This window comes from Danio rerio, chromosome 19, assembly GCF_052040795.2.
Source record: "Danio rerio strain M-AB ecotype USA chromosome 19, GRCz13ab, whole genome shotgun sequence".
Taxonomy (NCBI): domain Eukaryota; kingdom Metazoa; phylum Chordata; class Actinopteri; order Cypriniformes; family Danionidae; genus Danio; species Danio rerio.
The window spans coordinates 24942501-24963604 of record NC_141039.2 but is presented as its reverse complement, the minus strand read 5'-3'; the positions used below and the strand labels follow the sequence as shown (position 1 = coordinate 24963604).

The 21104-nt window shown below is 33.1% G+C and overlaps 1 protein-coding gene across 3 annotated transcripts in view; it reads right to left on the bottom strand.

The window, feature by feature from the left end:
• pkhd1l1.1 (PKHD1 like 1, tandem duplicate 1) overlaps positions 1–21104 on the bottom strand; it is a 75596-nt gene that overhangs the window by 49410 nt on the left and 5082 nt on the right. The window contains exons 4-28 of one of the 3 annotated variants that reach the window (XM_087294845.1): positions 19578–19692; positions 19379–19456; positions 19102–19246; positions 16533–16641; positions 16391–16448; positions 16193–16286; positions 16030–16083; positions 15602–15675; positions 15471–15513; positions 14777–14847; positions 14553–14663; positions 14314–14403; positions 10993–11258; positions 9922–10013; positions 8419–8578; positions 8131–8266; positions 7839–7982; positions 7420–7574; positions 7178–7288; positions 5512–5676; positions 5222–5343; positions 4932–5092; positions 4428–4594; positions 1777–1912; positions 1356–1510 (exon numbers count right to left, since the gene is read on the bottom strand). In XM_087294845.1, coding sequence (XP_087150971.1) covers positions 1356–1510; positions 1777–1912; positions 4428–4594; positions 4932–5092; positions 5222–5343; positions 5512–5676; positions 7178–7288; positions 7420–7574; positions 7839–7982; positions 8131–8266; positions 8419–8578; positions 9922–10013; positions 10993–11258; positions 14314–14403; positions 14553–14663; positions 14777–14847; positions 15471–15513; positions 15602–15675; positions 16030–16083; positions 16193–16286; positions 16391–16448; positions 16533–16641; positions 19102–19246; positions 19379–19456; positions 19578–19644 — 2964 coding nt within the window. In that variant the 5' untranslated portion in view covers positions 19645–19692. Of the gene's footprint in view, positions 1–1355; positions 1511–1776; positions 1913–4427; positions 4595–4931; positions 5093–5221; positions 5344–5511; positions 5677–7177; positions 7289–7419; positions 7575–7838; positions 7983–8130; positions 8267–8418; positions 8579–9921; positions 10014–10992; positions 11259–14313; positions 14404–14552; positions 14664–14776; positions 14848–15470; positions 15514–15601; positions 15676–16029; positions 16084–16192; positions 16287–16390; positions 16449–16532; positions 16642–19101; positions 19247–19378; positions 19457–19577; positions 19749–21104 lie in introns of those variants that run through there. The other 2 variants (XM_087294846.1, NM_001318128.1) reach the window with 2 other exon arrangements.

The following is a 21104-nucleotide window of genomic DNA, read 5'->3' as shown; positions in this document are numbered from 1 at the left end:
AAAACTGTGCAGAGCTGTGGCCCTCCAGGATTCCAGTTTGAGACCTATGATTTTGAGGGATGTAAACAAAACTTTGGTCTCAACACATTTCCTTAACACATTGATAATAAATAATGTTATAATTGCTGTTTTAACATTAAGTTATGATTCAATTGTCTCCTGTTACAGTTTAATAACAAACAGGAAATGGTCATAGGCCAATGACATCATCACATTGAAATGGTCTATACGTTTTTTTTTGTTTTTTTTTTATCGCACAATGTCTTTTTATACTGTCTAGAATGTCTTGCCAATGAAAAAACATATAAAAATACAAATTGTGTTGATATCAATTGACTAATCCTCAAAATTATATAAACTTGATATCTACTGTAACACTGGCATCAAACAACGCGTCAAAAATGTATGAATCCTGTAATACTTTTTTTTGTATGTTTTTTTGACTCTATGTTAAATATCAGTTTGATGTCGTTTTGATATGCAGGTAATTTATGTGCATTGTAGTCATACAAAATCATTGTAAATTTGAAATACAAGCAAACAGCATGTCAAAAATCGATGAATTCTGTAAATAGTTTTGACGAGTTTTAATACCAATGGTGTCAATTTGATGTTGTTTTGATATAAAGGTAGTTTACACGCATTGTAGGAATACAAAATCATTGTAAATCTGGAATAAAAGCAAATAGCCCATTAAAAATCGATGAATCCTGTAATTAATTGTTGCTCTGTTTTTGATGTCAATGTCAATTTACAAAACCATTGCAAATTTGGAATTTGGAATAGAAGAAAGCAACACATCAAAAATCAATGAATCCTGAATTTAGTTTTTGACGTGTTTTGATGTCAATTGTCAGTTTCAGATGTCGATTTGATGTTGTTTTAACATAAAGATTCAAAAGGAATTCAAAGAGATACAAAGTAGATTTTGGACATAAGGATTTTTGTAAAAATTATTATTATTCTTTTTTTGTGCCATAACTATGGTGGTTAAAAGATCATCAATGTGTGAATGTCAAATGGACGTCAAGATTTTATTATTAAATAGATCTGCATTTTAGATGTTGTTTTGACATCAAAGTGCCTGCTGGGTTTGTCAATCCGACATGTGTCAAACTGTTTCAAGTTAAATGAGTGATTAACACCTTTTCAAGTTGAATTATGCTATATATTAAACTTTTAATTGCTTTTTAAAATTATGCACCCTTTATGTTTAAACACTTTTGTTTGAATTTATATTAACATTTCTGTAACTCTCCCTTCAGCAGAACCCATATAGACCTGCAAACCCCCAATTTAGGGATCTTTTAAACTCATTTACATAAGCTTATAGGATACTGATTTCTTTGTCTTGCCTTTAATAGAGGCTGATTTCCAGGAATTGTGAGCCACTGGATGTTCCAGGTGTATCCTTTACAGTTTCCAGATTTCTGCACCTGCAGCTGGCCGAGCTCTGGGATCCCCTGTAGAGCATACTGCAGATCTGCAGCGCTGATGTCTACTGCCAGACCTGGAGACAACACCACACACGAAAAACCAGTTAAGCCACATGTTTCAGTTCATGTACTTAGAGCTCAGTAATCTAATATGGTAATTTCAGGATTACCACCATCCAGCCACCAGACAGGAAAGTAACAGGTAAACCCAAAATCAACGTTTACCTTTGACAAGCAAAAATCCCCAGAACCATAGCTATTAAACTTTAACAGACAGGCCATTCAACTGGCCAACACAGACCACTAGAAAAGCAGGTAAACCATCAATCTGCATGCCAACCTTCAACACTTCGACCATTGAACTCCACGTCAAAGGTTCCAGTAAGAGGAGGACTGGCTTTCTGAGGGCGAATAATAGTGGCAGTGGCGTCCCCTTGGCTTTGAATCAATAGGTCACCTGTGCTGCTTGCCATCTTCTGTTGGATACAAGTTAAAAACCAAGATTGAGAATATTGATGGCTTACATGGGGCACTCAAAAGCATAGATCATACGAAAAAAAAATATTATTTACTCTTTTTTTTTTTTTTTACCACAAAATGAGTCAATGTTAGGCCTGTCACAAAATCTGTTTTTTTTTTTTTGTTGTACGATATATTGCACCAAAATATATTTCAAATAACGATATTATTGTCGATTTAAGATAATTTTATGCCACTTATTATATAATGTCAGAATGATGTCATATAGTCATTTAACAATCTAATAGGCATTGGAATCGTAATGTGAAAGCACATATCTTAAATAAAAAATAATAAATGTTAACAAAAAAATAACAAAAGCTGTGGTACCAGATCTATTTTCAGTTGTCAGACACCCACATGAAAATATACTAAATTAATTTATAGTAAATACTATAGTGTGTTTTTTTTAAACCATTCTGACACTTACACATCAAATAGAGATAAAGATGATGTGTAATCAGCAAGAATTGTTTTTTTTTTTTGTATGTTTGTATGTATGTATGGGCAACATATAATGCATCACCAAAAATGATTGAGGTCACGTCCATGTGTTATGCAATAAGTCGATACATTGATTATTTTATACATTAAATTAAAGCCTCTTTATATCAGTATTTCATATATAATAAACATCTTCTATATAGCATTCTTCTTATAATGGCAGTTTAAAAATGTAATAAAATGTATTGTTCTTTTCAATGAAAATTATAACTATGGCCTTGCCATTTGTCTTGGACATTTTGACTCATACTTGCCTAGCAAGTACCAAATGCACACACATGCAATGTTTTAAAAAATTTACTTTAAAGGGGTGGTCCACTACGATGTCATATTTTAAACTTTAGTTGATGTATAATGTAGCTGTGTGAACATAAACAACATCTCCGAATGTATATGCTTAAAGTTCAAAGAAAAGGGAGACATTGGATTTTTCAGAGTTAGCTTAGCATACAGCTTTTGGGGACTACAAAAAAATACATCAGGGTTAATGTGATCACAAATGCTTCAGGTTATGTGCATTCACCACACACACACACACACACACACACACACACACACACACACACACACACACACACACACACACACACACCCTGCAAAATGAAGAAGCATGGTCAGAGACGCTGTAATGTTATCGCAGAGAAAGCCAAAATGCAGTCAAAAAGCTGCTATTTCCACAGAACTGCTTCTGTTTCTGTATTTGGGCTTTCAAAAGACGACACAAATAGGGAAGTGCTTACAATTAACTTTATATTATGTTTAAGAGAATTACAAAAACTATATACAGTATAGCTAGCATTTGACAATTAAGAACTTCCACAATCTCTCTCAGTTCAGTGTGAGAGGATTTGGCTGTGGATTGTCAGCCACAACCTGTAAGGATTTTTATTTGTGAAAATTGATCAACTACAGGCACAGTTTCTAATGTTAAGGGTAGGCCTACATTTTAGCAAGAATGTAAACACAGATGTAAACACCAGGAAATGCTGTAGCCACTGCCAAAAATGTAGCTATAAATTCATATTTATCAGTCAAACCGCTGTAAACAGTGCAATGTCTACCTAAGCGGCTGCTTTCAGTGTCTCTCTATGTGGCCACTTTCAGTGTCTCTCTATGCTGACGCTTTCCATGCATTCTACATCTCAAATAACAAACTCGCAAAAGATATGCAAGCGTTTTAGATTACTTCCAAATATATATATATATATATATAAAAAGACACTTGTCAGATGTTATTTTAGAGAACAGGTCGTGAGGTTCAGCTGTGTGCTCTTCATTTTCTGTTTGATTAACGTTCAATCTGATATGGCTAACAGCTTCGGTTTACACAAAATTGCGTGCTTGTAGGGGCGTGACATGGTGATGTGGAGCCGATCCACAAATCACAGCACATTAAGTTAGCTGACATATATATATATATATATATATATATATATATATATATATATATATATATATATATATATATATATATATATATATATATATGTATGTATATATAAAGAAATATAAATATTTATTATATATAAATATATAAATATTTATTTTTACAAATGAAGCATTAGCACACAGTTCTTTGCATCTTATAAACACAACCAAGCCTTAAAAATACACTGTAGACCACCCCTCTAAATCAAAATGACATGATATTAAAATGAAAGTGTCCATGTACTTACTTTACTAACTTTAATTCGAACTTTAGTTGTCAATATGAAAAATTTTAGCATGAGTCACACAGGAGACATTTTGTGATCATTTTATGTCTTAATTCTTTCTTTCTCTCTTTTCTCAGCATTTTAAACACCAACACCAAGACGAGTACATTTTAATGTAATCTGCATGAAACTATTCAGTGATATCATGATAATCTCAAATGTCAAAGATATTTGTCGTCTGTCAACACATCAGAAAAATCAGGAAGTTTCAACACTTCAAGAGAAAGACTAAATAATTTAAACTTTAACTCACCTGCAGAAAGCCTATTTCAATGAGTGGGACACCATTGCCACAGTTGTAAGGTGTTGCTGTGATCTCGTAGCTGATTTGAGAAGAATTTGTTCGTTTGCTGACGGTGATGTTTGAAAGGAAAAGCCCTGAACTGGCAAGAGCAGGCGGTCTTCTTCTGTGGAGTATAACTGAACAAGTGGAAAGAGAAAATTGATCATTCAATTAAAAAGAACCACGTCGTAATTAAATTACATTATATTATTAATTTGTCAAAAAAATCACTGTTAAATTTTGATTTACACTTTTTATTTAAATATGTGTTAGTTTTATTTATAATGTTATTTTATTTATCGCATTATTATTACAATATATATGTAAAAAATCTTAACTAATTTTGCTTTCTGCTGATGCATTGGAATGATCGATTTCTGACTGATTCTTTATATTTGATACTGTAACCCTTTGAGACATATGCATAAATAAAACAGAGTTAAACTAAACTTTGTAATTTTATTCCATATTCACCATTGGAGTCTAACGTTGTTGCACGTCCAATTTGAACAGCATCAATGAAGAAAACAGAGTTGCCGTCCACTCCATACACACTCAGCTGTAGAAGTTTAAAGTTGGAGCCTATGTAGGCTTTCTGTATGGAGGCTAGAAGATCCACACACTTGTAGTTCCACCTGAAAATGACAGCGTAAATGTTTCTTTATTGATCTAACTGTGATTCGATTCAATATTGTCATTGCGCAAGTAGAGGCAATGAAAGGCAAAAAAAAAAGGTTACTTTATGTTTAGCAGATTAAACGTACTCATCTGTTGAGTCAAACTGCACAGAAATAAATGTGCTTTCCTCCCGGTAAGTGTTTGCAGTTACGTAACTGAACAATATCCCCAGTTTATTCACCAAACTTCCTTTGTAGGCCAAGCAGATCTAGAATACAAAAAATTATACATATATATATATATATATATATATATATATATATATATATATATATATATATATATATATATATATATATATATATATATATATATATTGGTATTTAAAATGTGAAATGTAAGAAAATAAAAAGTAAGGATCTCTGGAGATGCTTACAGAGTTAAACATGTATGGCTGCAGCAGTATTGGGTTATAGATGGCACCGGATACTGTAGTGTCATTGGCATTGAAGAGAATCTCAGGGTTTTTCAGACACCAGCGCCCACAGAAAGCTTCTGAATCATTAACAAGGACCCCTCTACGGGTCAGATCACCTGAAAACTGTTTTAACAAGGAGAAATCTCTATGAGCTGGTAAAATGGTGAACAAAACAATGCTCATCATGATGAAACATAATGTCAGATTATTTGCAAAAATGACTAATTAGGCCCATACAGAATCTGCGCACACAGAAATCTGCAGATTTCTGCTAATTTTTGCCATCATTTAGTTTGTTTATTTACTTGTGTAAATATCTGTAAATTTATTCTGTTTTTAAATTAATTTCAGAAATAATATTGACCAATACAAATGGACTGGATTTATTTATAATACAGTTGGTGATGTAATATTTTCTTTTAGTAGATATATTATATGAGAGACTTCCTTGGTTAACAAATAAGTGGTTTTAGATGGATATGCATAGTAACCATTAAATAAAAGTTAAAAAGCTATAAAATTTTATTTTATGCTACCCACTGTGCCACCTTGATGCCCAACCATATTATAATACATAAAAATGCTTTTAATCAGCTTTTATATAATGTTTAAATCTCAATTTAAAAAAGACACTTATGACTTGGTTTTGTGGTCCACTTTAAATACTGAAAGTGAGTGAGTGAGCGAGTGAGTAATCTTTAATTTCTTAACAAATATAAAATGAAAAGTTCCTCTAAATGCCTTCTGAAATATTCTCCTAATTTTTTTCTTTACTTCCTATATCTTTGTTCAGTTATTTCACTTAAAAGGCAATGAGAAGAACATATTCATCACTATAAATGTAAAAGTACTGAGCCTACACACAGGAGTTGTGGAAAAATGCTAATTTTAGAAGAAAATATTGGATGACTTTTAGAGGTTTTTTCATCTAAACTCTATTTCAAGAGTTCACACTTAGCTGATAATTGATTATAAGCAAGTTTGGCATGCTGTCCCGGGAGAGAGCCCTGAGCTCGAAGGTTCTTGAGCCCTGGGCTCCCTCCCGTTTAGAGGAAGAGAGGGGAGCCTCGAGCTCAGGTAGATCTCGACAACTCCCCTTTTTATAATAGCTAAAGATTAAGATTGAAGGCTATTAAAAGATATGCTGCATTATTAGATTACCTGTATTGAAATTTAGATTTAACGATTAACTTGTTGTACATGTTTTTGGAATGTGGGAGGAAACCGGAGAACCCGGGGAAAACCCACGCAAGCACGGGAAGAACATGCAAACTACACACAGAAACGACCACCGGCCTGTTAAGGAACTAGAACCGGTGACGTTCTTGCTGTGAGGCGACAGTGCTAGTCACTGAGCCACCGTGCTGCCCTATGGAGGGAAAGGTGAAAAGGTAGGGGTGGAAGGGGGGATTCTTCAAATCGAAGATAACTGTAGTGAGAAAACCCTGGCTCTTTATAGTGGTTAGGAATGGCCTGATTGGTGGATCAAGCATGCTAATGCAGAACCAGCCGTGTTCAATCATAATCACGTGCTCCTCTCGAAATTAGTTTATGAATAAACTTCACTAAATAGTGCTCAGCATGTAAAACATGTACCGTATGATCATGTGCATTTGCAGCTTACCCCTGTGGTGGTCATCTCATAATCTCTGAAAAATTTCACGTTACTGTTCTCAGCGGTTGGAATCTCTGCTGGACATTTAGCTGTGATCATCAAATCTAGTGCTGAACGCACCTTTATTTGATAAAAAACAAAATAAACACAGATGAAACCCATCATATAGGTATGAAACATTTAAAGAAAAGTTGTAAAAGTTTGGTACACATTCTATGGTCAATTTTAAGAGATATAAAGCAAAGGTGAACCTCAGTTTCAGAAGCATTGAAAGGCAGAGGGAGGGATGGAACTTCTGCCCACAGCAGCGTAAATGTCTCCATGCTGGCCTTCCCTTTCACAGCTTCAGTCACTGTGATGTTCGTATCTAAGTCCATTATCATGTAATCGAAATCCTCAAAGTCACCTGAGATCATTTTCAAAATGTTATAAAACATATTTTTTGATTTGGCAAATTACTCAGTTTTTACTTAATTTAAAATTAAATTCATACGCAAAATAAAAAATATCATCTTTAAATATTATTATACATGTTTTTTTTTTTTATTCAGTGACAAAATTAAAAAATTTCAATGATATAGCAATAGGAAACATTTAGAACATTTCTCATAGGTATTCTGTTTAAAACCACAGAGGCCAGAGAAATTAGAGATTTTTTTTTGAAGTTCACCTCTTTTAGAGTTGAATGTCACATTGTACACTGACTCTGTGTCTAGTTCCTGCTTTGTTACTGTAATATTGTCTGGTTTAATCGTCCACAAGTCATTCAGAGCATTCTGCAAATCCATTGCTGAAGCACTGACAGGGATCGGTCCTACAACACGCACAGTAATTAATTACAGTAAACATTACAACACATGCAAATAAAAGTATCACAAACATGTAAAAATTTAGAAGTGAATTAAAAAACGAATATTTGGCTCCTTTAAACACATTCTTAGAACCATTGTATTGTATTACACCTGTTGTAAGATTTCCATATCCTAGTGAGTAGTATGTGTTTTCACATGTGCCCTGAGAAAAACAGTCACTGCTGATTCTTAAAGTTTGAACCTCATTCACAGCAGTTACTGGTGTCCATCCATCAAAACGTATCACCTAAAGCAGTATTAATAGAGTTTAAAACACACACACACATACAGTACAGACAGAAAAACTTTTCTCCTATTAAGTTTGCAGATTTTTCTAAGGCTTCCTTCCATCTTATCTTTAGATAATCTTTGAACTCTGCCTAAAGTGAGTTCACTTACCTGTTTTTCAGGTAGTATAGAGTAGTATGCGTTGATCTGCTGTTTCTCATTAACAGACTCTATTGTCTGCTGGGCCGTGAAAGGGCTGACCTCTTTGAAAAAGCCCACATCTACTGATGCTACTACTGCATATTCCTGCATTAGAACTTCGATGTAGTACCTGCAGCACATTGAAAGAATTATACAGAGAAAATGTTTAGATCCAAGATTGGAGAAAACAAGACCTTTTATGTTTATTTTAACAAGAAAAACTCCATTGTCTTCAGTATGTTTGTAAATTTGCAATTTGTTTTATCGATCACATGGCACTGCAGTTAATGTCTTGGTTTAAACACTGTACTGTTTTCTGAGAACACACGTCGGAATAGCCAGTCTTATCTCACAAGGAAATGTAACTATATTACATTTTGTCAATTTAGTAGCTAATTTGTACAAATTTGAACATACGAAAATGTATTATCTTAAAAAGGAGGCGTGGCACCACACCCCGCCCCTAAACCCAACCACCATTGGGGGATAAGCAAATCATACCAAACTGTATGTATGAGATCATACGAATTCATATGAATTAGCCACTAAATCAAAAAGTTATAAATTGCTGTGAGATTGTGTTGGAATGGCACAAGTAAGTTGGCTCTCAAATGGCACATGTTGCGAGAGTATTAAAATAAAGCTGTTTTTAGCATTGTATTGATTATATGCTGTCAAATACACTTAAGGTTGTATTTAAAAACACACAGAGACATAAAACAGTCGATTGCATCTCTAAACGTTAAAATCTTGAAAAAAAATTAAACCAGTAACCATACTTGTAACATCACTGTAGAGGGAAATCTGGCATGTTTTTAGACACCACTGGATTATGGTGATTATAAAAAAGTGTTTTAGCATTATATATATATACTTCCAAGTTAGTCTCCTAACTGCTAGCAAGTTAACATAAGACTCTAATCAATGATATTCTAATGTATTCACAGTGAGCGCCACAAATAATAATAATAATAATAATTCATATCATTCTAATTTCACAAATAACTAAATAGACATGTATATCATTTTTTGGTCTCTACAAGTGTCCTATTTAAATGTCATAAAAACTATTGGTTCCTCTAACTGCTAGTTTTTAGAAGACAGATCCACCAGGAACCATTATATAAGTTTACAGATCTTCCAGTATACTCTTTATTGGAATATGAGTTCCTCTAATATCTTTCAAAGTGCTCTGGGGTCTTAGTGTAAGGAAACAGTGACTCCAGACCCTCAGTATTGACAAAAAGTGCTTGAAGGATCCTAATTACAGCAAAATGGTCCTACAAGTACTGCAAAGACTGTCAGTGTTTCCTCACAGAAACCCTTTTGAGAGAAAGAGCTTTGAGGCATTTAAAGTACATTTAGACGTTGAGTACTCAACAGGGTATTTGAAGCACCTTTACTTTTTACAGTGTAGTTATTTACACACCAATTGGACACACATCACACATTTAAGCACCATTTAAAACTTACGGTTTTCCCTTCTCTAAGCGCATGACAGCGGACCTCTGGGTGCTGTAGGTGAAGAAGCTGTTTGTATAATAAGGCTGATATGCAATCTTGACCTGGAAGCACATGATGAAGAAAAAAAAAACAAGGTGAAGTTGGATAAAATTGAAATCATTAGCATTTTATACAAATATAGCATAACGAAGAGGCCAAAAGTGATGTTTAGAGGGGACATTAGCATTAGCAAATTTAACTAAACCATAAAAATATCGGTTATGTTATGATTCTCCCGTATTTTACAATTCTATCCTGCTATTATCCTGTTAAATTTTTTTTCAGTATTTCTAATCGTTCTATGAAAAGTGAAAGTAGCATCAAACAGGGAAATCTTAAATGTGATATAATTGCAAAAGCTGTTGAAGAGAATTATGCTTTCGCTTTATATTTTTATGCTTTTTCTTTCTATTAAAGCTATGCGTTGACCATTGCCCTTCCTATGCAACCTTTGAATCAGTCCATTCGGTGCTGACTAATGGACACTTTTCATATAAAGACACTGTTCCCAGGTCAGCTTGATTGAAGAGGAGTGAAAGTGGACAATTTTTGAGTTGGGTAGGTTTTTAAACACAAATAATTTTATTATTAAATGAGCACGAACAGTAGCAAAAGTAATTAATTGTTTTATTATAGATCTTTTGATTCTTAAAGTATCTCGTATTTTTATATCCCAATGTTGATAGGTATGGGGTTATGAGGTTAGAATCAAAAGAGCGACTCACTAAATGTAAGGCATTTTAGCTCACAAGATTGTTTTACTACTGCACAAAAATCCAAAGAGCACACAAGAATAAAATAAGTGTGCAGTGGCTATTATCAATATTGTAAGTCATTCATATTTCATCCTTCCTTGTTTTAGTTAATAGTAGCTCTTCATTGCATTACTCAAAGTCCTAGAATCAATAACAATACTAGAATTTAAAAATATATATCAATGCTTGCTTTTCTCTACTAATGTATTTATAATGCAATTGCAATCACTGTTTTAACACTGAAATTATGAAATTGTTTATTTATTTCACTGTCATTCAGGTATACCTTGTCCTGAGGAAGACCAGTTTTGCTGAAATATAATTGGCCTCGATCGTCTGCTTTGATCCGGAAATAGTAGTTGTCGGTCTCCGTTGGAACAAAGAAACCACTGAATCGTGCCACAAAGTAATCAATTTCATCTGGCCACAAATAGGACAGAGAATCCACCCACTGGACAGAATATCCAGGTCTACTGGAGTTATACTTCAGGACGTCTTCTAGAAGGTTCGGATTAGAGTTGTTCCACATCTCCATTTTAAAGCCTCGGCCACCTTCAAACATGAACATATACCCTTCATTACATCATAATACATACAATACTGTAGTCTGTTTCTGAAAATGTTCAGATTGCATAAATAGTAGACAATGGGTAATCACTGATTACACATGTATTTTGTATTATACAATAACCTGGTAAGCATTTTTGTTGTGTTCAAAAGATGTCTAACAGATGTCTAAGCATGAATCTTGGCTAAAATAATGTTAAATTTGGATGTTGAAAATCATAGATGGTGAAAGATAGTTTAAAACTAGAAAGATGTTTTAAAACTACTTGTCATATGAACAGGGGTGAATGAATATACATACCTGTATGAAGTCTGGCCTAATTATTCTATTTTTAGACATCTATTAGGGTGTACTCACATTAGGTTATCCAAACCATACCCAGGCATGTTTGCCCCCCATTTCCCAGTTCATTTGACAAGTATGAGTGCTTTGAATGGGCCCAAGCGTGGTTCAGTTGGCCAGCCCTGGCATGGCCCAGTTGAAAGAGGTGTGCCAGAGCATGGTTTGGTTGGGCTTTAACGCAGTACGCTTGAAGTGTGACTACAAAGTGCACCTGAGCTCAAAACTGTAGATGCAACGGTAATTTTAAAGGGCTGTTTCATATGGATTTATAAATCTTTCTCACTTTTAATGAACGCAAACTGTCATGGTTTATTATAGATGCAAAACTCGCTGCACGACAGCTAATGCCTTCAGCAAACCTACTAATACGTGCAGCACAGTGACTTTCATTAACATTTATGTGTCAATAGTGGTGAATCTGTTCAGCTAAAGATGTGACTGTGTGTCACTGAATATCAGACACTAACTAATATTACTAGTGCTGTCAAAGTGTGTTAAAGCATGCGATTAATTTGAAATAATTAACGCGTTAAAAAAATTAAAGAAATTAATGCAGTTGCTGTTTTTTTTTCCTGTTGTGGCCGACGTGTGTTCAACATGCAAAGAAATATGGATAAGGCCAAGAAAGTGCTTTTTGAAGGCAAGTTTCAGTATAAAATGATTAATGTTGCATCACCAGACTCTCCAGCATTTTCTCCAGAGTTTCATGCAATTTTGGGTGTTTCATTTTTTACTTTCAACTTCTGCTTTAATGGAATTTGATACAGCATGGTGAACGAAAAGAAAAGCCTCCGCATTTCGTGACTCAGTGGTCCTTTAAGGTAGACAAAAATCGCTGCTTACATGATAGACTCTTAATAAGAGTATTATCTTAATCATATTAAATTCGGAATATTGGTGTCTTATTTAAATGTACATGATGTTGCGAGCTGTCAGACAGAGCATTCATCTGCCATTCAGCATGAGCCCTCAAATGTGTCCTTAAGTTTGACGTATTTCCCTTCTTACATGCAAGTGTCTGCTTTCACGAGTCAGAATCCTTGTGAAATACAGCCATACTTTAGAACGCTTAGTTTAAGCAAATTTGATGAACGCGATCATGCGTGTTGAATCTGAAGGGAGTCGCTCAGCCTGCCTTGTCCTGCGCGCGGTGTGTGTGTGTCTGTTAGTCTGTGTGTGTGTCTGTGTGTGCGTGCGCATGTTTCTTAGCAACAAACCTGCATAAATGTCCGTAGCCACTAAATCAAAAAGTTACAAACTGCCGTGAGATTGCGTTGCACTCTCAGCTCGCATCATTCTAAAGAAAAGGGCCACATTGTTCCCTGAAAATGTCAACAGACTGGACTGTCTTACCAACTGACTGAATGTAAAAGAGGACTGAGTAAAATTATTTCTACTTTATAATTAATGTTCTCAACTCACAGCAATACAACTTTACAGTGAGTGCAACTGTTTGTATTCAATAGTTTATTGTTATTATAATTTTCCATTTTCCATATCTGAAATGCTTGTATTTTGGCATTTATTTGCATTCCACTTAGAATCCAACTTGGAAATAATTTTTTTCTTTATTGGCATTGATTGTTTTAAAATTCAAATGGCATTACCATTCCTGTGTTTTAATTTCTGCAATAAATATGGCTGTCAAGCCAAGATCTTGATGGTTTATTGTGGGTATGTTGTTTACATGAAGAAATCTGTGTTACAAGTTAAACAAAATTCTAATAAACAATTATATTTTGAATTTAAATAGTTTTTGTCTTGCCTTTACATTAATTTTACATTTGAATAGCCAAAATTACAAATTTCGCGATTAATTTTTAAAAAAAGGTGCGATTAATTTTTTTTTTTATCAATTGACAGCACTTAATAATACAAAACAACATATGGAGTGAGAGCACTTCTCTACTTCTAAACTGAACAGTCACATCATCGATGGCGTAAGCATGCTCGAGCTGGGAAAGCAAAAAATACAATGTGAGCCCGGGTCAAGAGTGAAAGGGGAGGGTGGACAATCATGCCTGTGCACGGTTCAAGACAATCATGTCTAGTGTGAGTACACCCTTAGATTTTCATTGACAGCTGAAATTTTGCATACTAAGCTCAAGAAACATGTGATTATAACTAGAATACTTCATCTAAAAATGATTACTTGATTATTCACACAGTGACAATAAATTACTTAACTTACCACATTCATTCTTGCTAATTATTTTTTCTCTCCTAAACAATACTGTGGATAATATGAGTCTGCCTTGAACATTCCTAATATTTGTATTAATAAGGTAGTAGTAGATATTAGTAAGATTCAGAGCTTGCTGCCAGACCTTAAACTGAAAATTTTAAAGTAGGTTTCAAAGTAAAATCGTGGCTTCAAAAGCTATTAGACTGGTCAATTTAATTCCATTTTAGTTTTAATGTGATGATTTATTTTTGTTATATTTATGCGGTGATAAAAGAGAAACAAAATTCAAAATAATGGATCAAATTCTAATTTTGTAGTCAGTTATGTGAAGGTATCTAATAAACAAAAATTTGCACTGTGAATGGTCACTGTTTGTAAAAAAGACAATCACAGTCTGTGGTTGGATAAAATGTGACTCTCTAACAGATGTTCTCACGTGTTGATTTCAGAATTGCACTGTTGTGCCAACACTTAAGAGATTAAATCACCGAAATGTAGGATAATGTTCTCACCAGGAAACACTGTCATATTGGTCCTTTCATAAGCCGGAGTCACACAGACAATCTGGTTATTTGATACTTTCTGAATCTGACATTCATTACCTAAAAGGGAGAAAAAATCACACTTTAAAAATAGTTTTTAGTATTTTATGTTTAACTCAAGTAAATGTAAAAAAAAAAAAAAAAAGTATTTTTAATGTAAATCGCATGGTAAATGTATACATTTAACACTGACTAGGCATAAAGGTTACCTCCTACTAAGACCAAAGCTGGCTGGTCAGTCTCATCAAAGTTTTGTCCCTGAATAGTCAGTAATGTGCCGCCCAACATGCTGCCCTCAGATGGAAAAACTCCTGTCACCTCTGAAATGGGACAAAACGTTTTTCCAAAATATCCACGTTTTACCAAATATAACCAAATATAATTTTGTTCAGGATTTGCTTTATTATTTATGAATAATATATGCTATTCGCACCTGCATAAGTCTGGAACATGGCAAGCTTATTCAGAGCTGAGATGCTGAAAACTGCAAAATCTGGCAAGCTCCTGAATTAAATGTAAAACACATGCAGTTGGGGTTGCTTGGTGATTTCCAAAAATCAAGTTCATTTTGTTAAGCTATTAGAATGATTATATTTTATCCATAACCAACTGAAGAACAAAATAATAGTTAATAGTAACATTTCTAATATTATAAACATTAAACGTTAATAATAAACATTAAATAAAACAACATGCAAATAAAAAGACATCAGCCCTTCGATTTTTTTGCGACCCCTGGCGTGATTACGTTATATTAAAGACACAGCAATAGCGTCAGATGCAGCATATTTTTTATGGCACCAGGTTAAACTCTCCGACACCGTTATGGCACTCATGTACAATAAAAATAAATACAGGCCACAGCTGAACATGGACGATATAGTCTCCAAGTGGCGTTCTCCAAAATTAGCCTAAATAAAACAAACAAGACTTTCTCCAGAATAAAAAAATAAATAAAAAAGCAAATACTGTAAAAAATGTCTTGCCCTGTTAAACTTACTTTGAAGAAAAAAGAAAAAAGCACAAGGGCTAATAATTTTGACTTCAAATGTATATGAATATATATTGTCAACAATAACAAAGACTTTGATGAGAAGCTGAGTAAAGTAAAATCAAACTCATCTGACCTCCCATATTCACTGTCAAGAATGTAGCTAAGGTTGTGATGACCTAAAAACCAAAGCAATGACATTTAATCCAACAAACTTCTATAATGAATTAATAATTCCTGAACACTTAATTAATGGAAGGTCCTCACCGATATATGTTCCAGAAATTTTACAGCTCATATATCCCCATTGGCTGGTGTCTGAATCCAAGTAGAGGCCATACCTGGAAAAACGAATGTAGTTTTTTTTAACATTTTGTCACCTCAGAATTATAAGGTTCTATTTGACATTTTTGTCAAAATTGTTAATTTTGATTTTCAAAGAATTATTGAAGAATTATTGACATATTCTTATTCAATAACAACTTATTTACATTATGGAATTTTTTATAAGTTGTTTACATTTTAAGACTTTTTATTTAAAAACAAATGTTACACACATACTGTTTGCTATATGGAATGCAAAAACCTCTAAGCTCAATATCTGAAAATTATTCAGAACGCAGATAAAAGATTATAATTCCAAGGTGATGATTTCTCATTTACATTTGTTTGTAACCTCATTGTGATTTACTCACTTTTCATCTGAATTGGGTTTTAGAAGTTCACAAGGCATGCCTCCCATGTACGATCTTTAAATAAAACATTAAAATCAGTTTCTGACACACTTTATGTCACGGACACAGAATTAATTGAAAAAAGTGTACAGCCTTTCACATGGTGTTTTAAATATTACCAGACCTTAAAAATCTCACATCCAGGCCATTGGAACTTTTGTCTGTATTGCTTCCATATACATCGGTATAGATTCTTCCTCGCAGTGTCACAACAGTGCCTAAAGTCCATTTATTTTATTTTTTTTAGAATCATTATTATTATGTGAGAAAATGAATCGCCACAACAGAGTAATGAGAAAACTATTAAATAAAGAAAACATACCTGGTGGACCAGATAGAGGACGAATGCTTTGAATGCTGGGTGTATTATATGATCTGATCTGTGAAAAAAATGCATGTTTATATAAATGTATTATAGTATTTTTAAATAATAGGAGTATATTTTAATAAGCACATTTTCTTACATAGAACATGCACCAGTAACTCCGTGGGTATCCATTACAAGCCTGACTGGAAGGAACTGGCACACCATCCACACTGACCTGCACCTGATAGTCATCTTCAGGCATAGCTCTGAACATAATGAAACACAATAGGTATGTATGTATGTATGTATGTATGTATGGATGGATGGATGGATGGATGGATGGATGGATGGATGGATGGATGGATGGATGGATGGATGGATGGATGTATGTATGTATGTATGTATGTATGTATGTATGTATGTATGTATGTATTTATTTATTTATTTATTTATTTATTTATTTATTTATTTATTATTCATTTACTGTTTGTTTGTTTGTTTGTTTGTTTGTTTTGAGAAACATGACCCAAAACATTTATTTAATTATTTATTTATTTATTTATTTATTTATTTATTATTCATTTACTGTTTTGTTTGTTTGTTTGTTTGTTTGTTTGTTTTGAGAAACATGACCCAAAACATTTATTTATTTATTTATTTATTTATTTATTTGTTTGTTTGTTTGTTTGTTTATAGAGCACAATTTTACACAACCGTAGTTGATCCAAAGTGCTTTACAATAAAATAAACTAGACAATAAAAAAAAATAAACTGGTATTAAAATACAAGGAAATGTATATGTTTAAAAGTAATACTAAAATACAAATAAAAAAATGTGTTCATATTATTCATTTATTTTGTTTTATTTTCATTTTTTTTTCTCCTAGATAACTAGTATAACTTCAGAAGTCATATACAGAAATCCTTTTTGTCTCTTTATTTAGTGAATGCTCTATTGTTTTGTAGTCCACAGAAAAAAAGTCATATAGGTTTGGAACAACACAACAATTTGTAGCATTTTTAACATCCCTAACATTTCAGGATCCACAGGGCATTGTGTGCATGACTAAAGGCTGATTCAGGAAGCTGGTCTATTTTTGTATTTTTTTATTTTCTTTTATTATTTTGCATTATTATGAATCCAATGAGAAATATTGTTCACTGCATTTACTTCTCTGTTTTTTTTTTTTAGTTTTTTTTTGTGTGCAACATTATGTCTCATTTGTTAGCATTAGTCAGTGTTATCAGATTTTTTGTGATTTTGCGATCACTGAATTTATAGCAAACTCAAGCAGCAATTCATTAATTTTCTTGTCAGCTTAGTCCCTTTATTAATCCGGGGTCACCACAACAGAATGAACCGCCAACTTATCCGGCAAGTTTTTATGCAGCGGATGCCCTTCCAGCCGCAACCCATCTCTGGGAAACATCCACACACACATTCACACACACACTCATACACTACAGACAATTTAGCCTACCCAATTCACCTGTACCGCATGTCTTTGGACTGTGGGGGAAAACGGAGCACCTGGAGGAAACCCACAGGAAGGCAGAGAGAACATGCAAACTCCACACAGAAATGACAACTGAGCCGAGGTTCAAACCAGTGGTTCAAACCGAGGTTCAAACCAGTGACCCAGCGACCTTCTTGCTGTGAGGCAACAGCACTACCTACTGCGACACTGCCTCGCCCTCAAGCAGCAATATATATATAATAAAACCTTTTGTCTGTGGTATATTTTTTTACAGCAAATTAACACAAAATAATGTCACAAATATTGCCACAAACTTCAGGAAAAGGCTGCAAAATTCAGAAAAAGACAACAAAATTCACAAAAAAAGTCCCACAAAAATCTGGAAGGACTGATTAGTAAATGCATTAACAAATAAACATTTTAAAGCATTTATTAACTTTTATTATTGTTAGCTATTATGTTATTAGGTCATATTGCAATAAATATTACCATATGATTTTCATACTAAAGTGAACTTTGAAATATAAATGAACAGTTATACTGTAGAAATATTGTTCATTAGTTTATATTAACAGATTTGCAGTTTAAGTTAAAATGATTAGTCCTACTGTGAAACTTTAATTCTTTTCAAAATGTTTCCCAATTTTTGCTTAACAAATACATTGTAAAACTAAGTAACAAGTTTAGTTTCTAATAACTAATTTATTTTGTCTTTGTCAAAGTGACATTACATAATATTTTTCTACTTATTTTGCAAGATACTAGTAGCTTTAAGTCTAAATTCAAGACTTTACTACTGTTATAACAGTGGTTTCTGTCAACATTCATTCATTTTTCTTTGGCTTAGTCACTTATTTATCAGGGGTCGCCACAGTGGAATAACTACTATTCCTGTAAACAATGAATGGAAAAACAGTATTAAGGCATCTAATAATATTGACCTTAAAATTGGTTTAAAAATTGTAAAAGCTATTTTAATTCCAGCCAAACAAAAAACATTTTTCCAGAAAAATTAAACATGAAATACTGTGAAAATGTACTCACTCTGTTAAATATTACATGAAATACTTGAAAAAGAATAAAAATATAAAATAGAAGGGTTGAAGTTTGATATCAACTTGAGTATTTAGTACTGATAAATGAAACATTTGTTCTTAACTTACAATATACAAAAAGTGTGTAAAATTCTTCTTAGGGTAAGCTAAGTAAAAAAGTTTATATTCATAAAAATGATATATCATTCATTACCTCGTGTAGCACATGATCTTAGTGGAGTGACTGGAATCTCTCTCGACATCACAGGGAAAGGATCTGATCTGGGATACCAGAGTCACGCTGTTTCCAAAGTTTGGGTCATTGGTATTGAGATTGAACTGACTTGCTTGAGCAAAACCTTAGAGAAGAAACCACTGGCACTATTAGAGGTGTTTTCAAATCGCTTCAGCAATATAAACGTGCTTAATTAGAACAGAATATAAACAGAAGAAAAATACATATTGACCAATTTATTATTTTATTTTTTTACCTTGACCTTCTATGGTCAGTCTTGTTGCTCCATTGATGCTTCCTAATTTTGGGGTTACTTTGTTTACACGCTGTGCTCCTGTCAAGACATTTGATGATACAGTATTAATGCTGTGAAAGTATAGGCAAACGTGTGGATCGACGGAAGTAGGCTATATGAATGAATGAATGAATGAATGAATGAATGATTTAGCGTGTACCTGCTGAACTCAACAGTAGAATACAAACAGTGAGCGGGAAATGAAGCTGTTGGCGCGCGTGCCTCATCCTGAAAGACTCAGTGCACGCACTTTAAATTCACCTGTCGTTGTATTTCTTCTGTCAGAAAAAAATGAAAATATTGTATTAAAATTTTTCTTGTCTGTCACTAAACATAGTTTTATTTGAACGATAATTGTAACAATGATGACATAATGTCCATAAAATATCCAAAATAAATAAAGATTATTAATGTTTATGTTTATTTTACAATTTTTATGTATTAATCAAGATAAACATTTATAACATGGTCCATTTGTTGAATTTAAGTTACATCGCATCTTTATGCCAACTAATTCTTAGTACATAATAAGACTGTTACTGTAAGTTGGGGTTATGGTTGGGGTTAGGGTAGGGTTAGTGTAAGTTGACATGTAATTGCAAAGTTTCTTGTCAGCTAAATGTCTGTTGAAGAAGCAAGATAAACAGAAATGAAGCAGAAAGTCTACTAATACTTAAATGAACCACCAATATAAAGTGTTACCCTATTTTTTGTTGGATTAGCTAGTTGGATGAGGATCATAACCACACTTTTTGATGCAACAAAAATATTTCCTACATTTTGTCAAAATCTTCCCATACTTTACTCTTTTACTTTTACTTTACTTTATAAGAGTTTACATTTACTCTTTTAAGTGTTTAATTACAAATGTGCATTTAAGCTGTACATTATTACAGTTTTGTAAATAATGTAATGAGATTAAAATTATAAAATTTTAAAGATTTAAAAAAAAAAAAGAAGAAGAAATGCTTATTTTTCAAATACAAACTTATTGCCATCCATAATTTAAACACGAAAACAATAAGGAAACTGTTAAAACTTTTAAATGAAAATATGTAGCCTAAATGCAAATTACAAACTGGCCAGCTCATTTCCTCAGTCAGGTGTCCATTTGAACAATTAAACATTAAATTAGTCTTATAGTCTTCTTCTATTGATTATTGTCTTAATTTATGATCCCATACTGTCAAAAATGGGACAAATGAGCTTGTTTAGCAGTCACATTATGTACTTTGTCAGTATGGGGGGTGGGTCTTTCGAACCACTCGAACCCCTTAGCTATGGGCATGATATACAGCACATATACATTTTTAAATCCAAATGTTCAGTATGACGGGTTTGTCCATATTTGACCCAACATTGGCTAAAAACCCAATCATTTTTTATGCCCTGAATAAATGTTATACATTGTCAACTAAACATTAACAACAGACAGACAGCTTTTTGAAAATGTATAGTCAGATTAATTCATACACTTATCATTAAAAACTTATCCATATGTAGTTTGAGGTAACATATAGTTTAAAAAAAAAAAAATAATAAAAAAAAACTTTTTAGGTGTTGTGGTTGAATTTTTTTCTTTAAAATTTTAGATTCCTTAATGTCTCTGAAGCTTAGCTTTTCTTGACAGTTTTTTTATATATATATTTAAATTTTAAAGTCTGTATGCAAATATATATATATATAT